Here is a 21,495-nt window from a genome sequence, read left to right as displayed (position 1 = left end):
AATGAAACAAAGACTGGAAAACAAACCCACATTGAAGCTGTTAACAGCTTACCAAAGAACATCAGGTATGCTTTCAGCACAATATTCTGGAGAGCATGTCTATATATTTTGCTCAATAATGACTATAGTATTTAGTATGATTTTTTTTTCTCACTGAGGGAGGTAGCGTTATATCAGTTATCAGAAATTGTGAAATTATTTATACCCTACACGTCTTCATCCAGTCACGTATATTATTAGATATGTAGTGTTTCATTCTGCATGTATATAATAGTGTTATGTATGTTACATGTTTTATTGTTTTTGTTGATAGTTTTAAATGTTTATGAATATACATGTTTGTATTGTTCATAATATATGAAAGGCCTCCATTAACAGTGTTCAACTCACTGATGGAACAACCACGGTAAAAACAAGAATGAATACATAAAATAGGACGAAATCTATAGAACGATTCTCCCATGAATATCCTGGAAATTTTACTAGATGATTAACTCTGAATAATTATATAAAAATCCTACTGCTCTGATAGCACTAATTTGCATTGATTTACTTGTTCATTATAATCAATATCTGTTTAGCTATCTATCTCATTATCTTTATCTACTCAAACAGTTATATCTTTAAATCACCTTTATGACCGGTAACCTATCTATCGATCTATTTATTTATCTAACTGCATGTTTATCTATCTATCTATCTATCTATCTATCTATCTATCTATCTATCTATCAGTGAATCTCTGTCACCCTCTATCTATCTATACATGTATTTATCTATCTATCTATCTATCTATCTATCTATAGATAGATCTATCTATCTATCTATCTGTATCTGTCTATAACTATCTGTGAATCTGTCTCTCTCCCTCCCTCCCTCTATCTATATATCTAACTATCTTTAATCTATCTATCTATCTATACCAGTATCTATCTATATATCTATCTATCTATCTATCTATCTATCTATCTATCTATCTATCTATCTATCTATCTATCTAAGTATCTATCTATCTATTTATCTATCTGTATCTGTCTATATCTATCTCTGGTGAATCTGTCTCTCTCCCTCCCTCCCTCTATCTATCTATCTATCTATCTATCTATCTATCTATCTATCTATCTATCTATCTATCTATCTATCTATCTATCTATCTATCTATCTATCTATCTATATCTCTCTCTCTATCTATATATCTATACCTGTCTCAAGTCTTGAGTGTATCTATCTCTCAGTAAGTATAACTTCTTCTTTTCTTCCTGCCGTATTTCTTGCTGTCTATAAACCTATAGTCACTAACCACACCCGGTTTATCCTACATTGCAGTGATATTCGACTGCTGCAATATAGGCCTTACACTTAATAGGATCATATGGGATATTCCAGCTAGACTTGAGTTTCTCCTGCTGCCATGCCACCAAAACCACTATTGATTCAACCGGGGAGGTCGGGTGACAAATGTATGTGACATGGGAGGTATTTTTTTTCATCCTCGTCAAACCGATTTCCTCTAAGTTTCCCCTAAAAAGGAGAAAGAAAAAGAAAACCCCGGGCAAAATGCATGCGCGTCAACAAAAAATATTTATATATATATTCTTGTTGCATTAATATACTCGTTCACAGACTAAGGGAATCAAAGCACCACTGAAGAGCCTTCGGTGCACATTTACTCGTGATCTCAAATACATTTTGATATCTCTGTTAATATCATTCAACAGTTTGACATGACTAATCATATTTATAATATTGTGTTCTACATTGGAAACACATTACAAAACTACAACTTTATAGGCCTATAGAATATGCTACAGCTCGATTTCAAAAGCTTACCCCTCTCACAATAATTTTCCCCTTTACCTGCACCATACATAATGCTTTGCGCATGCGCATTAAGGGAAATTCCAAAGTCGAGTCGCAAATTTGCAAAAGGGTTGTCTTGGTGAAGTGACGCTGGACCGTCGAACTTCGTGAGGTTTACAGAATTATTTGAAGTTCTTTACAGCCTGAAATTTCTTGATCACTCGAAATGGCTGGTCAAAACATCAAGGATGGAGAATATACTTCAGCAATATACACGATGGTGAGTAGAAAATGGAAACGAACGAGATGAAAGGGATGGCAGCTCATGTAGTCACTGGTATACCTGGTACGGCACTGCACTGGTAATGTAACACTCAACAAGAAGACCGCAGACAGACAGAGCCGCGGCCGGTGTGTGTCAAGTGCTGCTGCTGCAAACTGTAACGCAGCACTAAAATGCAGATACACCTGCCCTGTAAATTACGCTGTTATATTGAAAAAAAAAAGACCTGTTAGAACTATTGGTTCACTTTAGATTGATTTATGTGCCGATTTGATAAACGGACGTTACACTAAACAAGCCAAGGCTTGGCTTGGGTGATATTGTCGTTTGCCTTCTTCTTGCTCTGCTCTGCCTCCCCTGGCGGCCCTGCCCTGGCCTGCTGAGCTGACCTGGCCGCGGCCTGGCCCTTGCTGCTTCTTTTGAGCCCGACACTATGTATAAGGACAGCCTTGTATAGATCTTGATATCTAACGTCAATTACGGTATAGTCATCACTTGCGTGCATTTCTTATCAGCTTATGCACTCCCGGGTTGGCGAACTAACGATAGGCACTGAATTAGTTCGCCGCCCATATAGCGCACCACGTTGCACGTATTATTATTAGCGCGTGTGATTATACACACACTTCAATTTGTAGGATGCATTGATTAGCCATTGTGCATCATCGTGTTTGAAAAACTTTGTTAATCTGCCACCTGAAATCCATTCGAAATAAAAAACATTCTCGCATTAAAAATGGTTTTGTCACCTGTTGCCCACTGTTACATATGGTAAAATACATTTGGATTACAATTATTTGTGTTTTATGGAGGAAAATGGTGAATTCAATTAGGAATGTCTTTTGAGAACGATGAAAATCCATTGGCATTGCCCCAGCTGATCTCCGATCGCGGCGCGCGTTAATGTCAATGCGATGTAAATGTTTGGCGACTTTAGGTAGTGGCGACTTAATGCCGACGTTAGTTGGACCTACTAGTTTCTACATGTATAGTAGGTGTTCAACACACCGACCGTGTCTATAGAAACGGACCGCGCTCTATAATGGCATTGCGCGTACAGAAAGAAAATGTACGCATGGGGACTACGCGCAACGGTGTTCGATTCTTCACTGGGCTATGCTACCGAGTAAAATGAGGCGAAAACAAATAAGAATTCCCTCTAAATTACCGAAATTTAGCAAAATCGAATAAGATCTATCGTGTTACTACATATAACTAGGCCTACCTTTGCTGACTTGTTGTTAGATGTAGAGTATCCTTCCGTAATAGATTTGACGGTTTTGACCGCAAAATTGTCATTATGCCGCTCTCTCAAACTCCGCCGCTTGTACGATCGTGCACGCACGTTACACGTACACATGACATAATTATTTTGTCGCCCGCTATGACCATACGAGTTGAAGCAGAAACGAGAAATGAATGTGAAAAAACAAACTGACTCATCTTATTTATTTCAATTATGATGAAAAGTTTCCTAATGAAAATCAATTCAAATTCATCAAACAGTCCTTATAAAGTAATATCGAAGGATTCAAAATATATTCAAATATTATTGGGGAAAAAATGACGGCTAGAAAAAAACAGCAGCCTGTCGGAAAAAAACGCATTTAAGTGCGCTTTATACGTATTGTCATGGTGGTAGGTTTAAATGTACAGGGCAACTGAGTGCGGAAAAAATGACACCCCACGCGTTCGAAGCCGCCATCTAGAGCGCGTACCTCAGATCGCATTTTAAGTGTGCGCTTGTGAATCCGGAGTATTTTCTCCACACGTGAGTAAAATTTCAGGCAAATTGTGAGATTTTTCACGTTTCTAATTTTTGATAGAAAAACGTTAGGTGGTCGGTGTGATGAACACCCAACCATACTCATCGACCACTTTTTGATTAGATCTAAATACCTTGTATCTCGGTTTCCCCTCAATTTCATTGCACTTGAGGCAGAAAAAAAGCATCAGATTTGTATCCCGGGCTCCGATTGTTGACTTGCACCGTACGTGCGGAATTATCGTAACAACACAAGTGACATTTTTTTCTGTGCACGGCGCAAGCTCATCATTTTAATCGACCACCCGTTTTCCCATTGAAAGCATGTAAATCCAGTGAATGGGCAAATATGTGTTCACAATAATTACGTGTATACCTATTACCAATGAGGATTTTCTTCAATTCTTTTTTCCTCCTGTTTCCCGAGGTTATTTACCAGGCTGTATCCTTCTAATTTCTCTTGATTTGTATTCATGTTTGAATGTTCCAGCGTATTGTGCCATGTCCTACACATACTTTTGATTTGATACACGAGAAAGCCATTACGCGAGTGAGTTATTTTGTAAACAGACAAACCAACGCCTCCTCCTTCCTTGGTGGAGGTAATAATAATGATCAATGATAATGATAATAAGACTCTTACAAAGAATAGAGACTTTGGAGCATTGAAAACTCTCAATATGTATGGGAAGATATTTCTTGATTTCAGGTTCCCACATGTGGGTTAAATCCCTAAATTTATGTTGTAGAATTTATGTAATTATTTGTGCTTCTTTATTTCAGATAAAGGAAGGGAAGTACATAGACGCCATTCACATCCTGTCTCAAGAACTGCAAAATCATCCTCGGGTAAGTCTCGGCCATCATTTCAGGTGAAATAGCTGTGAGCCACTTCTGTTTAAAGCCAAGTGCATTGTGCTACAGTTTCGTTCGGTTCCATATCATGTTTTATGCCCTTTTATAGTGTCTGATCCAAACCAGATCTAGGCTCTGGTAGTGACTTGATGTATTCACAGAGCGGATGTGCAAACCTGAAAGCATGAAAGGTTGACTTTGAAATCAATATTGTTTTTGCAATATATTCCCGTCTTTACTTGCCTGACCTTGTCACTAGAACTTATGGAGTATGCTTGACACATTTTTGATATCCAGCAAACTTGTCATTATTATCATTGCCAGTTTGGAATTTTTGTCATATTTTGTATCATTCCTGTAGATGTTCATTTTACATTATTTTCTTCATGCAAAATATTTCTTTGTGAACATATTTCATCTAGTAGTATGAATAAATTCTGATGGTAGTTTTATTGAACAAACGTATGCAGTACTCGCTCAAAAAAAAAAAATATATATATATATAAAACTAGCATCAATATGATTATTGTCATTTCTCCCATAGTCGCGGGCTGCTCTTTCTCTTCTTGGCTACTGCTACTTCCATGTGCAAGACTTTGCCAATGCAGCTGACTGCTATGAACAGCTTGTGCAGTTTCATCCGGAGGTGGATAACTATCGACTCTACTACGCCCAGGCTCTCTACCATGCCTGTGTCTACCCTGAAGCCATGAAAGCTACCTTTCAAGTCGAGAATCAGGAGTACCAGCCAAAGGTAAATACTATCGGTGTCATATGAAATTGAAGTAGAATTGTCCCAGGATGAAGATTTGCTGATTTTAATTTTCTTCTTGATGACTCAAAAGTGCCCAGCTAATCATATGAAATCTTTACTTAAGTCAAAGAGCTGCAAAGTGTACTACTGTTTGAATTATAGCATGACATCTACTTGCTTCAGAAAGAATTTAATCCTTCCATAAAAGCTAACACTTCCACTGTACTGATTTAAAAAAAAAATGAATGTTGCACTTGAACATTCTCTTCATATGTCATGCAGGACAGCAAATTACAGCAACTACTGGCTTTCACTTTTTTTGTGAGACAGAGACTGGTCCAGCCTTAGGGGTAGCTGAGTGTTTCTGACTGTGTCAGTTTGAGAGAAATGCATTTAAAATTATCACTCATGAATCAATGATTTATCATTTTGCAGGTTTTAAATGGGGATAGCTCAAGTGAACATTTATATGGAGGGAATACCATATAATTTCAAACCTTTCAGGGAGATGGAGGTAGAGGAGGGGTCGTATAAACCTCAATTGGGATTGAATTCATAAAGTAATGAAGATGGACATTACTGTGGTTTATACCGAACTAGATATTTTCCCAAACATCTAGACTTATAGGATCTTGAATTGAAAGGAATGTGCCTGAAGCGTTATCAATGGAGATAGTGAAGGCAATGCTGCACGCTGGTACTGGTCCGACGGTCCAGGACCAGTAAAGATCACTGTCGGACCAGTAGCTTTTTCAGGAATGGACCAGTAAAAAATGGAAATATAACGTACCTACTGGTCTGACAGTCAGGTCGGACCAGTAGTAAAAATGGGTTAGTGTGCAGCCCTGGTGAAGGGAAAGTGGAGGAATATTCATCATGCTTCCAGCATTGCATGCAGGGTGGTTGTGATTATTTATGATACATTTTACACAAGTGCTACTTGTTATTATTTGTGTGAAATGTTGACAACATGCAATTAAGGGTCAATGCACTTTGTCTCTTGTCTCAGATCACCAAGCTGCAAGCTGCCATCAAGTATGGAGAGGAAGATTTACCAGGAGCCAAGGTTTGTTCATACTGGGAGAATGGGATGCATTCTTACATGAGAATTACTGTATAAGTTGTTATTTTCGCAAGGGTTTAATTTTTGTGAATTTCCTGAATCACAGTTGGATGGCGTACATTTACATTAACGTCGGCGTCAGATCGCGAAAACAACATCTCGCGAAAATGTCTGTGACCTCCTCATTCGCGAAAATAACAGCGTGTAGAGTAAACTGTTAAACAACTAGTACATAAGAAACATTATTCATACTTTGTACTTAGAGGTATATTCAAACTTGCAGGCTTACTCCTGCCATGTACATCACTCAGCAGTATCTCAAATATGGTTTGATTAAAAATTTGTCTTAGTTTGTGTGTACAGCTGGCATATTTCAGCGTGAGGTGCCAAAAGAAAAATCAATTTAGAAGGAATGTTTCCTAATTTTCTTAGTAATAGTTGCCTAAACTTGATGTCATCACATACCTGATGGTACTAAATGAAACAGATTTAATGTTTTTCTTTGCCTGTAGGGATTCATGCTGCACTTGTAAGAGGCAGTCTTGAAATATTTGACCATGGATGTTCATGTTGTCAAAAGAAGATCTATGTATTGAAGAGTATTTAAGAGTGTATTCATGAGTCATTTTTGTTGAAGTGTAGTTTAGCTGTACCAATATTTATGCAGCACAGTGACAATATTTCATATGTGTGCTATAGTTATGTTACTTTGCCCTGTAAACTGTAAAGCTACTCTTTAGTTCTTTACATATAATATGAACACAAGATGATAGATATCTGGCATCAGTTTGATAGGCTATGTAAGTTAAGCCGTGCTATATCTAATGTAGTTTGTGTTTCCCCCCACTATAGAGTCTGGTTGAGCAGTGTCCCAGTGATGACCCTGACACAGACGTGAACCTAGGCTGTCTACTCTTCAAGGAAGGTCGCTATGAACAGGCCTGTCAGAAGTTCAACACCGCCATGCAGATATTGGGCTACAGGGCCGGTAAGTGTCTCAGCCACGTTGACTTCATTTTATGAAAATTAGTAAAAACAAAGAAGAAGCAAGACATTCATTACTAAAGAGCAGATACACACTAAAACACATGCACATACACAAACACACAGACACACAGACACACACTAATAAGTGTAAAACTTTGTGAGTAGGTTGAGGGTATTTCGCTATCAAGCATTGCTCTATACATCCTCCGTGTCTATTTCCTTTGTACCGACCAACTCATATTCTAAAATGGATAGCAATGGCTTAGGCAAGCCATTTATTGTTCTACTGCAGAAGTGATCTGTGTGCACCAGCTGTCGACCATGCTGCAGACAATGTATAGGAAAACTTTGAGTAGTCTAACACTGATATTTCCCATGTAAAACATACAGGTGCAGCTGATCCCTCGTGTTCTCAGACTATGGAGTAATTGGCCACCGTTTTCTAAAATCACCATGTGCTTATTTCTTCCACAGCTTTGACAGCACTGTAATTACAATAGAAGAAAGTGGAAATGCCACGCCCACATTATCCTGTGTAAAATGCTCACTCGTGTCACTCAACTCTTCTGTCTCATTCAGACTTGGCCTACAACATTGCACTGTGCTATTACAGCATGAAGCAGTACGCTCCAGCCCTACGTCACATCGCTGAGATTATAGAGCGTGGTATCAGAGAACATCCAGGTTGGTCTTTGCTGTGGATCTCATTGATAAAACTATACCAGACAGTCTACCACTCTGTGGAATTATTTGTAAACTTATATTGAATGAGTGACCTAATACTATAGTAATTAGGCTGATGTGCACAAAGAAACTACTGTTGCCGTGGTTTTCATCTGAAAAAGATCTGTTTGGTATGATTACAGTCATTATTATAAAAAGAAAAAAATGTGGTATGTCATGAATAGTGCTGTGTAAACTTTAAAATGGTTCATTCTTCATGCAAAGGCTTCTACATACCTGTGTACAAACCTCATTACAGTAAATGACTTAATTTAATGCACTCCCCCCCAAAAAAAAAGCTTTCTAGATATGATGCTAGAGAATACAAAGCATCTTTGTCACCTGTACCACTCAACTTCCTGTACAATTCCTTTTCAAAATGTCATTCAAGTAGTGTGTTCTTTTCATTCTTGTCTTCATGTTGATTTTATGTACCCTTTCTGTGACCTGTTTTGGATGCAGAGTTGAGCGTTGGCATGACAACGGAAGGCATCGATGTGCGCAGCGTTGGAAACACACTGGTACTCCACGAAACGGCTCTTATAGAGGCCTTCAACCTCAAGGCAGCCATCGAGTACCAACTCAAGAACCGTGAGTAGAATGAAATTACCTCCAAACAAAACACATTATCAGCACAGAATGTTATCTCCAAATTTACATCATTCTTACAGAATATTATTCCCAGTCAGTGAACAGTTCTGAAGGAAAAGCATGTGTTAACCTTAAAGTTGCGATACTAAGCATTGGTTATTTCTAAAAACTGACTTGGACAAAAAAACAAACAAACAAGTTTGAGAAATTACAAGACCTCTGATGGTGGAAACATAAATTTCATTCATGTAAGTTGCCTGTTGTGTAATCAGATGCAGTATGGTATAATTGTTTACTTCATTTTGGTCACTTCAGTTTTCAAAACAACGCATAATTACCACGTAAAGGTTCCACAATTATTGTAGACTCATTTCATTTTATATTGTTTTGTAATCTTATTCTCTGTTACCAAAGTAAGTGAAATGTATATGTTTTGTTGTCCCCGCCGAACGAGTTCGAGCAGGGGACTATGAAACGGGCTCCGTACGTGTGTGTGTCCGTGTGTCCGTCCGTCCGTCCGTCCGTCCGTCCGTCCGTCCGTCCGTGTGTGCGTAGCATTTTGCTACAAAATGCTACTCCTTCGCCATTTCTAACCCAATTTCGATTCCGTTTGCTTTATGTGATGGCACTAGGTGAGGGCTTCAACACTTCTACACAGAATTTTGACCTTTGACTTCTTTGACCTTTGACCTTGATTTTTTGACCTGTATTGTACATTTTGCTACAAAATGCTACTCCTTCGCCATTTCTAACCCGATTTCGATTCCGTTTGCTTTATGTGATGGCACTAGGTGAGGGCTTCAAAACTTCTACACAGAATTTTGACCTTTGACTTCTTTGACCTTTGACCTTGATTTTTTACCTATATTGTACATTGGCTACAAAATGCTACTCCTTCGCCATTTCTAACCGGATTTCGATTCCGTTTGCTTTATGTGATGGCACTAGGTGAGGGCTTCAAAACTTCTACACAGAATGTTGACCTTTGATTTCTTTGACCTTTGACCTTGATCTTTTGACCTATATAGTACACTTTGATACTAAATGCTACTTCCGGCGGGGACATATTTTACGCACCGCGTAATTTCTACTTTTCCTTGTTAGAAAATGAAATAAAGTTTGAACTGAATTGAATTGAGTTGAATAGTCTTAGATGCATTAACCCATTACCTCTCATTGTGACTTGGTCTCTCACAGTGGATGCAGCACAAGAAGCCCTGACAGACATGCCTCCAAGAGCAGAAGAGGTAAGATCAGTCACCTTAATCACTTCATGCAGTAAAACCGTAGATCACACCTTACCTATAACACATTCTGTCACTTAGTCACAGAGGTGAAGGAATGCTGGTTTGATCTTATGTGTGCCAAGGCACTTCTTATTTGGCATGCTCTTTAATTAAACATTGCAAGCTTGACCTTAGTGCAAGGAAGACAACGTGCGCAATCCTCGCAGTGCCTCAGTCCAACAGGAAGACAATAATGATACATTAATGATTTGTGTGAATTATCTAATCACTACTGGTGGACGATTAGTTTGCAGACTTTCATGCCAGTTGGACAAGTGATATAAGCAACCTAGTCGATGTGCTAATCAGCAAAATGAGTACTTTAAGAGAAGGTGTGGACTCTTTCAGGAGAGTATTACCAGCAGTGCTTGAAAAAATTTTCATGTACTGAGAATAATCTTGCACAGGGTGGATTCATAAATTTAGAGATGTGGTCATTTTCAACTGCTCTGAATATATATGGCAATGACTTATTGTCCAGGAATTGGATCCTGTGTCACTCCACAACCAAGCCTTGATGAACATGGAAGCGCAGCCCACCCAAGGCTTTGAGAAGCTCCAGTTCCTATTACAGCAGAATCCCTTCCCACCAGAGACCTTTGGTAATCTTCTCCTACTCTATGTCAAATATGAGGTGAGTGTGACATGGGATTAATCCCGGTGAGCAATTCATGTTTGCTGGTAAGAAGACATACTTTTCCTGACTAAAGCCCGTCACACACTATAAGACTCACGACTATGTGACTGACAGACTGGATCCGAAATATATCACAGTAGCCTTAGAACAAACACGCTTGTTTATTTCAGATCCAAAGTCAGTCAGTCGTATAGTCGTGAGTTGTATAGTGTGCGGTGGCCTTAATTCTTTTTAGTAAAAGTGGTGTCACACATAATAGTTTGTTATCAAAAGACAAAGACAATAATTCAGAAAATTTGCTCCACAAAATGGAGCTCTTCATGCCTGAAAGGGGTGTGAAAATGAGATATTAAAAAAAAGATTCCTACCTTTTTTGTGGTTTATTGTAATACTGTTTTAAATCTCTAATAGTGATAACCTGTGTCCCATTTCATAAAAGATGTTAGGATTGCAACTCTTGCTGGAATAGCAACTTCAACAACAACAGCCAATCAGGAAGCTGGATTCTTCATGTTCCCATGACCATTGTCATTCCAACAAGAGTTGCTATCGTATCAACTTTTTATGAATTGGGGCCCTGATGTGCATATAAATACTGACTTTTGTGCCGTATTTCTCTCTCTGTGTCCATGCTGTAGTACTATGATCTTGCAGCTGACGTGCTTGCAGAGAATGCTCACTTGACCTTCAAGTACCTCACCCAGTATCTCTACGACTTCCTGGATGCGGTCATCACCATGCAGACGTCGCGGGAGGAGGCGTACCGTAAGCTTGACGAGATGGCCACGCGCCATACAGAGCAGCTTCGTAAACTCACCAAACAGGTCCAGGAGGCACGCAACGTGCGAGATGACGATACGGTCAAGAAGGCAGTCATAGAGTATGACGAGGCACTGGAGAGGTTGGCATTCTTTGATATATTTCTCCTGGACCATAGATCACCATTAGTATCTGTATACGCCAAGTATATAGCGACTCAAACTTTTTGCAAATTGGGTCTTTGTGACAATTTTGCGAGTGGTCAAATTCATGACTGTAGAGTTCAGCGATAAACAGAAAAATTGGTATCATACACTAATTTTCTTTCATCCATTCACATTAAGTGTAGAAGGTGCACCAAGACTTACCTGACGTATTATTGTGTGCTGCGTACTGTACCACTACACATATGGATGCATGTTGCATTCATGTTGGGATCAGAGCTATTGTTTTTGCATGGTGTTGAATTTGCAAAAAGTGCCCAACACAAAAAATTTATGAAAATTAAAAATCTCAAGAAATATATATATATATAGCATATACAGTAGGTCTTTTCACAGAATGTATATGTATATAGCATTTGGTGAAGTGACAGTGCAAAAGGAGATAAACCAAAAACGTAGCGGCCCTCATCATTTGTCTAATAAACACTGGCTTGAATTCTATTAGATGCAGTCACCAAAATCATGAGTTTCATTTTCACCATGTATCAATCATATGATGCAGTCATAGAGATGTGTGTTGCATTCTATCATAGTCAGTGGAAATGGGCTGAAGGCAGAGTGCCCCCTGGAGGCCACATTAGTGAACATTCAAATGTTGCCTTGATCCCACCCACAGGTACATCCCAGTACTGATGCAGCAAGCCAAGATCTACTGGGACATGGAGAACTTTAGCCAGGTGGAGAAGATCTTCCGCAAGTCGGTGGAGTTCTGCAACGAGCACGACACGTGGAAGCTCAACGTTGCCCACGTTCTCTTCATGCAGGAGAATAAGTACAAGGAGGCCATCGGCTTCTACGAACCCATCGTCAAAAAGAACTATGACAATGTAAGCGCATTCTTCGCATATTCGGTTTGCATAAATGAATTTTGTTTGTTACGACGAAAAACTTTAATCAGGTGATGATAGTGCATAGACAGCAATATGACGATATATCCAGTGCATTTTGCAATGTCATAAATGCATGTATTTACAAGTACTGTGCTCTAAATGCCCAACATTTTAACATTTTCATCTGCATTCTTTGGTGACTTTGTAGAGATTTTGATCAGCCAACAAGACTTTGTGATAGGAGTTCTTTATGACAAGCCAATGCCCACCACTACTCTCGCTAAACACAGTTCCCATTTATGTAATGTCCGTTATGCCCTGTCTGAAAAAACGAAAAAGTCTATGAGTGGTGACTATGGACAAGTTTTCTGATGTTATTATTTTTTCTCTTTTTATGCCCAGATCCTGAATGTCAGTGCCATTGTCTTAGCCAATGTGTGTGTGTCCTACATCATGACAAGCCACAATGAAGAGGTAAGTGTGTATAACCCTATACCTCACTACTGTATCTTCCCTCCACCAATCCTTAACTCACTATGGATGTAAACATTGAACAGCGCCCTCTATAGAAGTTTGTTAGTGAGTAGAGAGTCAACTTTTGACACCTCAACCGTGGGTGGGTTCTTCTCTCTGTCCAGCTCACTCAAACAGTATCATTTAGATTTCAGTTAGATTTCATGCATATCAATCGGTGCTCTTTGATATCTGAAAGGCTTGACCATGTGGTTGTGTTGAAATAAATTGCCAGCAGTTAAAGGGATGTTATAGTATTGGTGGAGATAAGGATTGGCCTTTTTAGTTTTTGCGAGATACCAAGAAACCACTTATGAAATAGTATAATGCATACCATTCTAAGGGGAATTCAACGTTTAGTACATGAAAATCGGTTTTGGAATGGCTGAGACATCCAAAAAGAAAGTAAAACAAAGCGATGCTAATAAAAGGTTGGTCCAACCTTTTATTAGGATTGCTCTGTTTTGGATATCTCAGCCATTTCAAAACCAGTTTTTATCAAATGTTGAATCCCTCTTTGAATTATGTGCTCTTTCATATTTCATAAGAGGTTTCTCAGTATTTCACACAAAAATGTTAGAAACCTGAAGTTAGTTCTCAACCAAAACTATACCATCCCTTTAATATCATAAAAGTGGTGTCGGTGACATCATAGTCAGAATGGGGATTGGGCAAAGGATTTGCTGTGAAGAATACTTTTGCCACAGAGCATGTAGAAACTTGTGTGACATTGAGTAAAACACTTATTTTGATCATGTACCTTAAAGGGATGGGGTACTATTGTTTGAGGTGAGGATTCAGCTTTAAACTTTTTGCAATATACTTAGAAACCACATTATGAAATATTAAAGAGCATACAATTCTAGAGGAATTCAAAGCTTATTTGATAAAGATCAGTTTTGAAATGGCCGAGTTATCCAAAAACAAAGTAAAACAAAGCAATCTTAATAAAAGGTCCCCCTTTTATTAGGATCACTTTGTTTTGGATATCTCAGACATGTCCAAACCAATATTTACCAAATAAACTTTTAATTCCTCCTAGAATTATATGCTCTCTCATATGTCATAAAAAGTTTCCCATTTTCGCAAAAAAATCATCAAAAAATCAAGTTGGAAACCAGAATCCCCCTCTCAACCAACATTGTATCATCCCTTTAACCAGAGAATGCAATGAATGAATAGAACATCCAGAGGCTGAGAGAGCGATGCTCACCCAACCAGGCTTTTATATTGATTGTCTTATATTTGCTCATTTGTTTTGTTTCCATCGTTCTGGCCCTCAGGCAGAGGAGTTGATGAGGAAGATCGAGAAAGAAGAGGAACAGATAGCGTACGATGAACCTGACAAGAAGATCTACCACCTGTGTATCGTCAACCTGGTGATTGGAACGTTGTACTGTGCGAAGGGCAACTATGAGTTTGGCATCTCTAGAGTCATCAAGAGTTTGGAACCATACCAGAAAAAGGTAATGATATCTCCTGAGATTCTGAATGCACAATATATTTTTTTAAATTCACCCCATCTCATGTTTAAAGGTACTGCTGATGGGTTATCCATAATATTTTATGCTCTGCTTCAGCTTGGAAATCATTCATCTACTTTAGGATTTCTTGCTTTCCTAACTGGACTTCAAATGCTCTTTGTTACTATGCCTGCTGCCTATGAGAAATAAGAAGTGTAAGTAATTGTGAATGACAAAGTTTTTTGATTCTCAGTTCATGTTTCTTGTTATGTTCTTTCAGTGTTACCTCACACAAACCAAATCATGATGATAAGTCGAAATATAACTGAAGATTTTGTGAAAGTTTCATACAAATACTCATAAAACAAAGTACCTACAAAACCTTGTTTTTTTTTTGTTTTTTTTTTTTGGGGGGGGGGGGGGACAGTCATATGCTTCAAACTAGCAAACTAGCCTGTGTTTGCTGTATGTCAAAGCAACAGTGTCAATAGCAGCAATCCGTTCACATACATTGTATGTGTATTGCCATGTCAATTGTTGTTGAGGTATTTTTTCGTCCAAAATGACATATTGCAGCCGTAATATCATTCCAATTGTATAGTTATTGTTACTTTATTTAAACCACATATGCATGCATTTTCATATTAAAATAGAATTAGACCTAAAGTTCACTTGCCTCCTTTGGAAATGATCCTATCAGTCGACATTTGCTCAACATGCTATGCAATATGAAGCATAAAAGAGTTACTGGTATGTCAACATGAGAGCGGCATTATATTTCAGTTACAAAAAAAGGGGGGGGGGGGAAAAAACCATGATTAGTCAGGATTTTTGCCTCAGTGCTATCTGCACATAAGTATAGCACAACATAACTGATGCTGAAATTTGAAATTGGCCCCTGCCTTTCACACCCAAGTTTTTGACCCAAGCTGATTAGCCCATCTTATCAATGAGTAAAACTGTGTATTGAGGGCAGTGTTAAGGTGCAGAGTTTAAAGCCAGTGCACGTGATGGATTGACTGCTTGTCCCCACACAGTAACATCCACTCATGAATCAATTTCTTCATCTATCACAGCTTGGGACAGACACATGGTTCTATGCCAAGCGCTGCTTCCTGAGCCTCCTGGAGAACATGGCCAAACACATGATCATGTTACGGGACACAGTAGTGGAGGAATGCATACACTTCCTGGAGCATTGTGAAGGTGGGTGTGGGTGGGGCGCCTATTTGTAACCCTTGTGTAGGAGTCATTGTCTGGTAGGTTGGTTGGATGATGTGTTCTTACGTCTCACCTTCTCTTTGTTGCTGTAGTTCCATTATGGAGAGAACTAATTCTTACCAGTTCTAAAGATAGTTGGCAAACATGGCCTTGAGATAGAGACTGATGTTAAAGACATGATTTATGTGTTTCTCATTCTAATTGTGGCACAGTAACCATATCTAAAGGGAATCTTGTGGAGCAGTCTGTTCCTACAGTTTAGCAAAATGTAAGAGAAATGGTGCATGAAATTGCCTTTGGATGTCTGTGTTTTGATATGATTGTCATGGTTACCACATTACACGACATACATATCTTAGGATAGTGTGATAATAGCAACCTTGATTGGTGGGGATATAAATCATCTTAAGGGATATTTTTTGTTGGTGTAGAACAAAAATTACCTCACCATAATGTTGGAAGAAGCAGTGGGTGGTAGTCAGTCTCCAAAGAGGCTCTAGCACACATTGGAACAAGTCATGCCTTAACTTCATTGAATACCACACGTAATTCCATAACAATTGATTTGAAATGTCTCTTTCTAAGCAGGGGTGTGAGAGTTCAGAGTTCATTGTGATTTCAGTGTTGTTGTTGTTTTTTTAAACTCTGCCCAAAACCCACTTTTCAGACTTGTTGGCAATTCAAGTGCATTGAAATGTTCACAGTTTAATACACTTGAATCTTTTTTTTTTTCATAAGTTTCAGATTTTTTCAGATTCTTTTTTTCCGCAAGTGCTCTCACGCCCTTGTTTGAGTTATTCTATTACATACCATATTACCAGTATGTATTTTACTGTATTTGGGTGTTTATATGTGTTCTCTACAAGTGTTTGTTCTCTCTCACTCTCTGTCTCTAGTGTATGGGAGAGACGTTAAGGCTATAGTTGAGCAGCCGTTGGAAGAGGAGCCTCTTCATGAGGGAAAGAACACAGTCACCTATGAGGCTCGTCTCATCAAACATCTCTTCCAGGAGGTCGTCTAGGTTCCTGGTTCATCGCACTCTAAGTGGAGGACTCAGTGGCCCGAATTCACGAAGGTGGCACTATCTTTGTCCATGGTCTAAACCACGGACAGAGACAGAAGTTTTGTATGGGGCGCCAAGTGTCGCATGGCCTATTTCGTTACAAAATCAGTCATTTCGTTACGAAATGTTAACATTTCGTCAGTCGTTTTAGTCATTTGGTTATGACGATGAAATGACCCGATGAACTGACTAATTTCGTAACGAAATAGGCCATGCGACACTTGGGGCCCACACAAAACTTCAGTCTTTGTCCTTGGTTTAAACCATGGATAAAGATTGAACCACCTTCGTGAATTCGAGCCTTTTGGTTTAGTCACCTCGGATACTTCCTGGATATCACCTTGCTCTCTCATGAGAGAATTCTTTCTTTACTCTGCAATGCTGGACCAGCTGGCTAAACCGTTGAAAGTGCACTTTCTGCTGCCCGATTGAACATCAATGAAAGATTGATTTATAAGTGATTTTGTGCGTACTGGTGCGGTATAGGGCTGATTGTATGGAATATGTTTCTGTGAATCCAACTTTGTAGACTGATTCACTTCCATCTGTGTTTGGGAATCCTTGCTATTATCATGAAGTTTTGTGAAGAAGACTATCTGGGCTTGAGTGATTGTCTACTGTATACACCGAATATATTGTGAGCTTTTCATTTTCGCAAATTTCGCAAGTCAGGTGCAATTTGCAAATTTAAAAACACACAAAAATATTGACTCTGATCCCAACATGAGTGCGATGTGCATACATACATTTGTCTGTTAAGTGCCATACTCCTCAATCGCAAAGTTAACCACTCGAAAAATTGTTAGGGAGGCCAATTTGCAAAAAAAAAAAAAGACTCACTAAATATATGGCGTTTACAGTACTTGTTTGGTTATGAGGGGTATGCGTTGATGAGTATCTTGATGAGGATTCTATCTTACACCAGTGTCTATAAACAGTCTAGTCTCCCTATCTCAGACCAGATGGTGGCTGATGACCAATCCTCCTCCCAGTGGTCAGACATTGGTCAATCATCTCACAAATAGTATTTTTTCATATGCATGGAATAACACCTAAAGGATTTGACCCTTCAATTTTAGTGTCAGAATATTCTCAATGCATTGATTATTGTGTACATCAGCGTGCAGTGCACTCATTGCCCATAGAGATCAGTGGCGGATTCAGAGGGGGTTGCACCGGGCGCGCACCCCCTCTTTATTTTTTGTGAAAGCAAAAAAAATAAAAGAAAAAAATGGGGGGGGGGGGCGTGTGCCCCGTTTAATTTTGTAAAGGTGCCTCCCCTTCACAGATACCTGGATCCCCCTGGAGATTGTAGTAGTGTGGCAAGCATGGGACTGTAGTACAAGTCATTTCACTTGTATTGACCGAGATGGGCTTGGCCAAGGGTGAGAATGAGTTTTGGGATGTGGCTTCTTTTACACAAACATTCAATATAATTGGTGTTGTTTTGTCAAATGTTGTGAAAGGATAAAGATGATGGTGTATTTTACTCTTGATAAGAAAACCAAAACAAGGAGATATCACAGCATGAGGTTAAATTTTTTGAATTTCACTTGAATGCAATGATGCAAGAAATATTTGCTGCTTCATTAGTGTCCTGTAAGGATATGGCAAGACACAGCAATGGTCAGACCAGATTTATGGCAAAACCTAATGACAGTCTGGGATAAAAGAGGTAAAATAGTGATATTTTACTTTGTACATCAAACCCAGAGTATACAGGTCTTTAACTCCATTCTGCCAGAGTTTGTGTGTCTGTATTTGGGTTGGCAACAGCCAAATCAGTTGAAAGTATCATAGCTGTTTCTATAGTAACTGCAATTTATAATTTGTAATTTGTACGTCATTGCAATGACTGCAGTTACTGATGTAACAATCTCAAAAATAAGAATATCTCTTGGTAAGGTTGTTTCCCGACTGCTTCCAGAGATCTACAAATCATCACAACTTGCAATAATTGGAAAACCTTTTCATTAATCTAGCACCTGGTCTTGGATAAACCTACCAGGTCCTAGTGTACCCTCATTCCTATTTGAAAATCTAATTAAATCTAGTGGTGATAAAACAAATTTTCCAACTGTTTACTACTCTGACAGTGTGATGTGTATGGAAAGTAGGACGGTACAATTTGTATTGTCTAAATGCAGACAATTTTTTTCTTCTTTTATTTGACAGACTTCTTTATTTCTATGTACAGTATCAATAAACAGTGGAATATTTATTTTTAGTCCAAATAAGGCTGGTAAAAACAACTTTAGTTTTGCTTGTCTTTTGTTTGTTTGCATAGATGTGAGAGCAGCGCTGTTTGCATTTTTGTATGTTAGGAACATTACTGTCTAATGGCCACACTAGAAGTGGGGTAGTATGTGAGATATTTGTATGAATGCTGCAATGCACAGTAAACTTAGCCAAACCTCCATGATTTGTGCATTTGTGCGCATGTGTGTGTGCAGGCGCGCCGGAAGCAGTTTTGGGTTGGGGGGGGGGGGGGCAAATATTGGAGGGGGCTCACGATAGACCATACATATGTTACACAATATACACCATACACACACACACACACACACACACACACACATATTATATAGTATAATATATATATATATATTCGGCACCTTGTGGAAAAGTAATTTTTGAGGGTGTGTATGCTTGTGCGTGAACATTTTGACATTTTACAGTCCAAAAACTGCCGTTTGTAGCTATAATTTTTCGATTTGGAAATTAAGAAGGGGGGGGGGGGTGGTGCGGGCGGGGGTTAAAACTATTTTTCCGGGAGCGCTACCTACGTCAGGTGTCACGTTAGTAACAACTAGCGCTGGAAGAGGGACGTATGGAAGATTTTTTTCTTTTTTTTTTCTCAAAGGGGGGGGGGGGGGGCATGTATAACAATTACAAAACAAAGAAGAATTTTTGAAAAGTTGCTTCAAAAGGAGGGTTGGCATGGGCCAGTTGTGCCCGCCTCTAAATCCGCCAGTGCTTAAAGCTAACATTTTGATATGTACACGATTTGCCATAGCCGAAGGCCTATAAAAACTGCAACGGTTACCGTTGAATGTGGTTGAGATAATCTGCTCACACGCAACGAAAAAATGAATGTCTAAACATTTATGAGAGTTAGAATTACTAGTCTTGGCTAATAAATCTCCCTATTATAATGTATTTTATTTGTATAGTGTATTTATTTTATTTTATTCATTTTTATCTATTTATTTATTTATCTATTTATTTATTCATTTATTATTATTAAATTTTTTTTTTAGGGGGGGGGGGGATCAGTATGGTTGAAACTTGGTATAAACATCAGTTCCATGTCATAACTTACACTCCTGCGACAGTTGCTCCCATGAAATATCTGCACGCTAAGCCAACATAACTTCTACCCACAAACATAACCCTAACCCTAATAATTAATCCTCACACCAAACTAAACCTAAAACCCTATCACAACCCTTACCCTAACCCTAAGTCCTCAGAGAAAATAAAACCAAAGCGATTGTCGCAGGAGCAAATGTCGTGTCACCGTTATAGACATATCCACCTGGCCTAGACAGTTTGTAACAGTAAGTCAGGTACTTTATTAGCTAAGTCACACAAGTGACCGAGGACAAAAGAGACGCAAAGATATTTGTTCCAGTGGGGCCAAAAGGGGGAAATAAAAGTCATATGGGATAATTTTACAATATTTGATCTCTTATGACAATGCTTTCATTGTAGTGACGTAATCAGTGGGTCAGTGCCTTTGTAATAAATATATTGTCCGTATCCTACAGTAAACCAACCAGAAATAAGATAGAACAACAAGAAGATTTGCACTGATTAGCAGGGCAGAGTCCTGCTTGCCTTATCAACATGTATGACTACAAACTTACTCATCTTTGCTCAAAAATAGACTTTTGTTACCATTAACCCTTTTTTGTGCCAGGGATTTGGTACATTTTATTTGTAACGTGCTTAATACAATGTTTCCTAAGTGCAAGGGGGAAAAGATGATAGGAAAGGACCGGAAAAATGAAAAGATGATAACCATGCTAAAAATATAAATTACACTTACGTAAGAAGAATATAACATACATAAGTATGTTTCAGTAAACGGGCCGGTAGAATTAATGATTGGGTGTACGCTAAGTGCATTGACGGGGGGGGAGGGGGGGGAGGGAGGCTGGGTAATCAATTACTGGTATGGAAAAAAGATAAGTTTTGATCAGTGATTCAAATGGTTCTCCTGAGAATATATAAATTGGTAGATCATTCCAAAGCTTGGGTCAGCATAACTGCACGAATAAGCGTTAATTCTCAGTAGCGTCTTAGTGCGAGGTTCTGGCAACAGTTTGAAGGTGGATATTAGTGTGGGAGCGCAGACGTCTAGATGCAGAAGAAGTTGATAAGGATCGGAGGGAGATTAGGTTCTGGAGGTATGAGGGGACTCGATTGTGGATATAGCTTTAAAGACAAGTAGGAGGATTTTGAAGACATCGTGTTCATGTACTTGCAACTAATGAAGCGACTGGGTATAGTGGGGTACACGTACTACAATTTGTATGTTCAGATTTTTTGAGTACTTGAACAGTGCACAATATTGTACTATAAGGTTATCTGTGCCGATAGGACTCAAAGCACACGGGGGGTTTAAATAATATCGCGCCTCCCTCGCTCCATAGCTTCACCAAGCTTCAGGAAT

At 38.8% G+C, this 21,495-nt stretch overlaps 1 protein-coding gene across 1 annotated transcript; it reads left to right on the top strand.

Annotated features, from left to right (window-relative positions):
* Window positions 1–1,954: 1,954 nt before the first annotated feature.
* Window positions 1,955–16,822, top strand: LOC139713002 (intraflagellar transport protein 70A-like). The gene is made up of 15 exons (XM_071624781.1): window positions 1,955–2,080; window positions 4,632–4,697; window positions 5,248–5,457; window positions 6,467–6,523; window positions 7,373–7,508; window positions 8,087–8,191; window positions 8,693–8,821; window positions 10,019–10,068; window positions 10,589–10,741; window positions 11,383–11,645; window positions 12,344–12,554; window positions 12,960–13,031; window positions 14,354–14,536; window positions 15,610–15,739; window positions 16,651–16,822. Exons 1-15 carry the CDS (start codon window positions 2,027–2,029, stop codon window positions 16,773–16,775), a joined length of 1,944 nt encoding a protein of 647 aa, XP_071480882.1. The 5' UTR covers window positions 1,955–2,026; the 3' UTR covers window positions 16,776–16,822.
* The last annotated feature ends 4,673 nt before the right edge of the window (window positions 16,823–21,495 follow it).

The sequence above is a fragment of the Diadema antillarum genome, unplaced genomic scaffold, assembly GCF_040938485.1.
Source record: "Diadema antillarum isolate AM-2024a unplaced genomic scaffold, OU_Dant_1.0 seq00001893_RagTag, whole genome shotgun sequence".
Taxonomy (NCBI): Eukaryota; Metazoa; Echinodermata; class Echinoidea; order Diadematoida; family Diadematidae; genus Diadema; species Diadema antillarum.
This window is presented reverse-complemented; position numbering and strand designations above follow the sequence as displayed.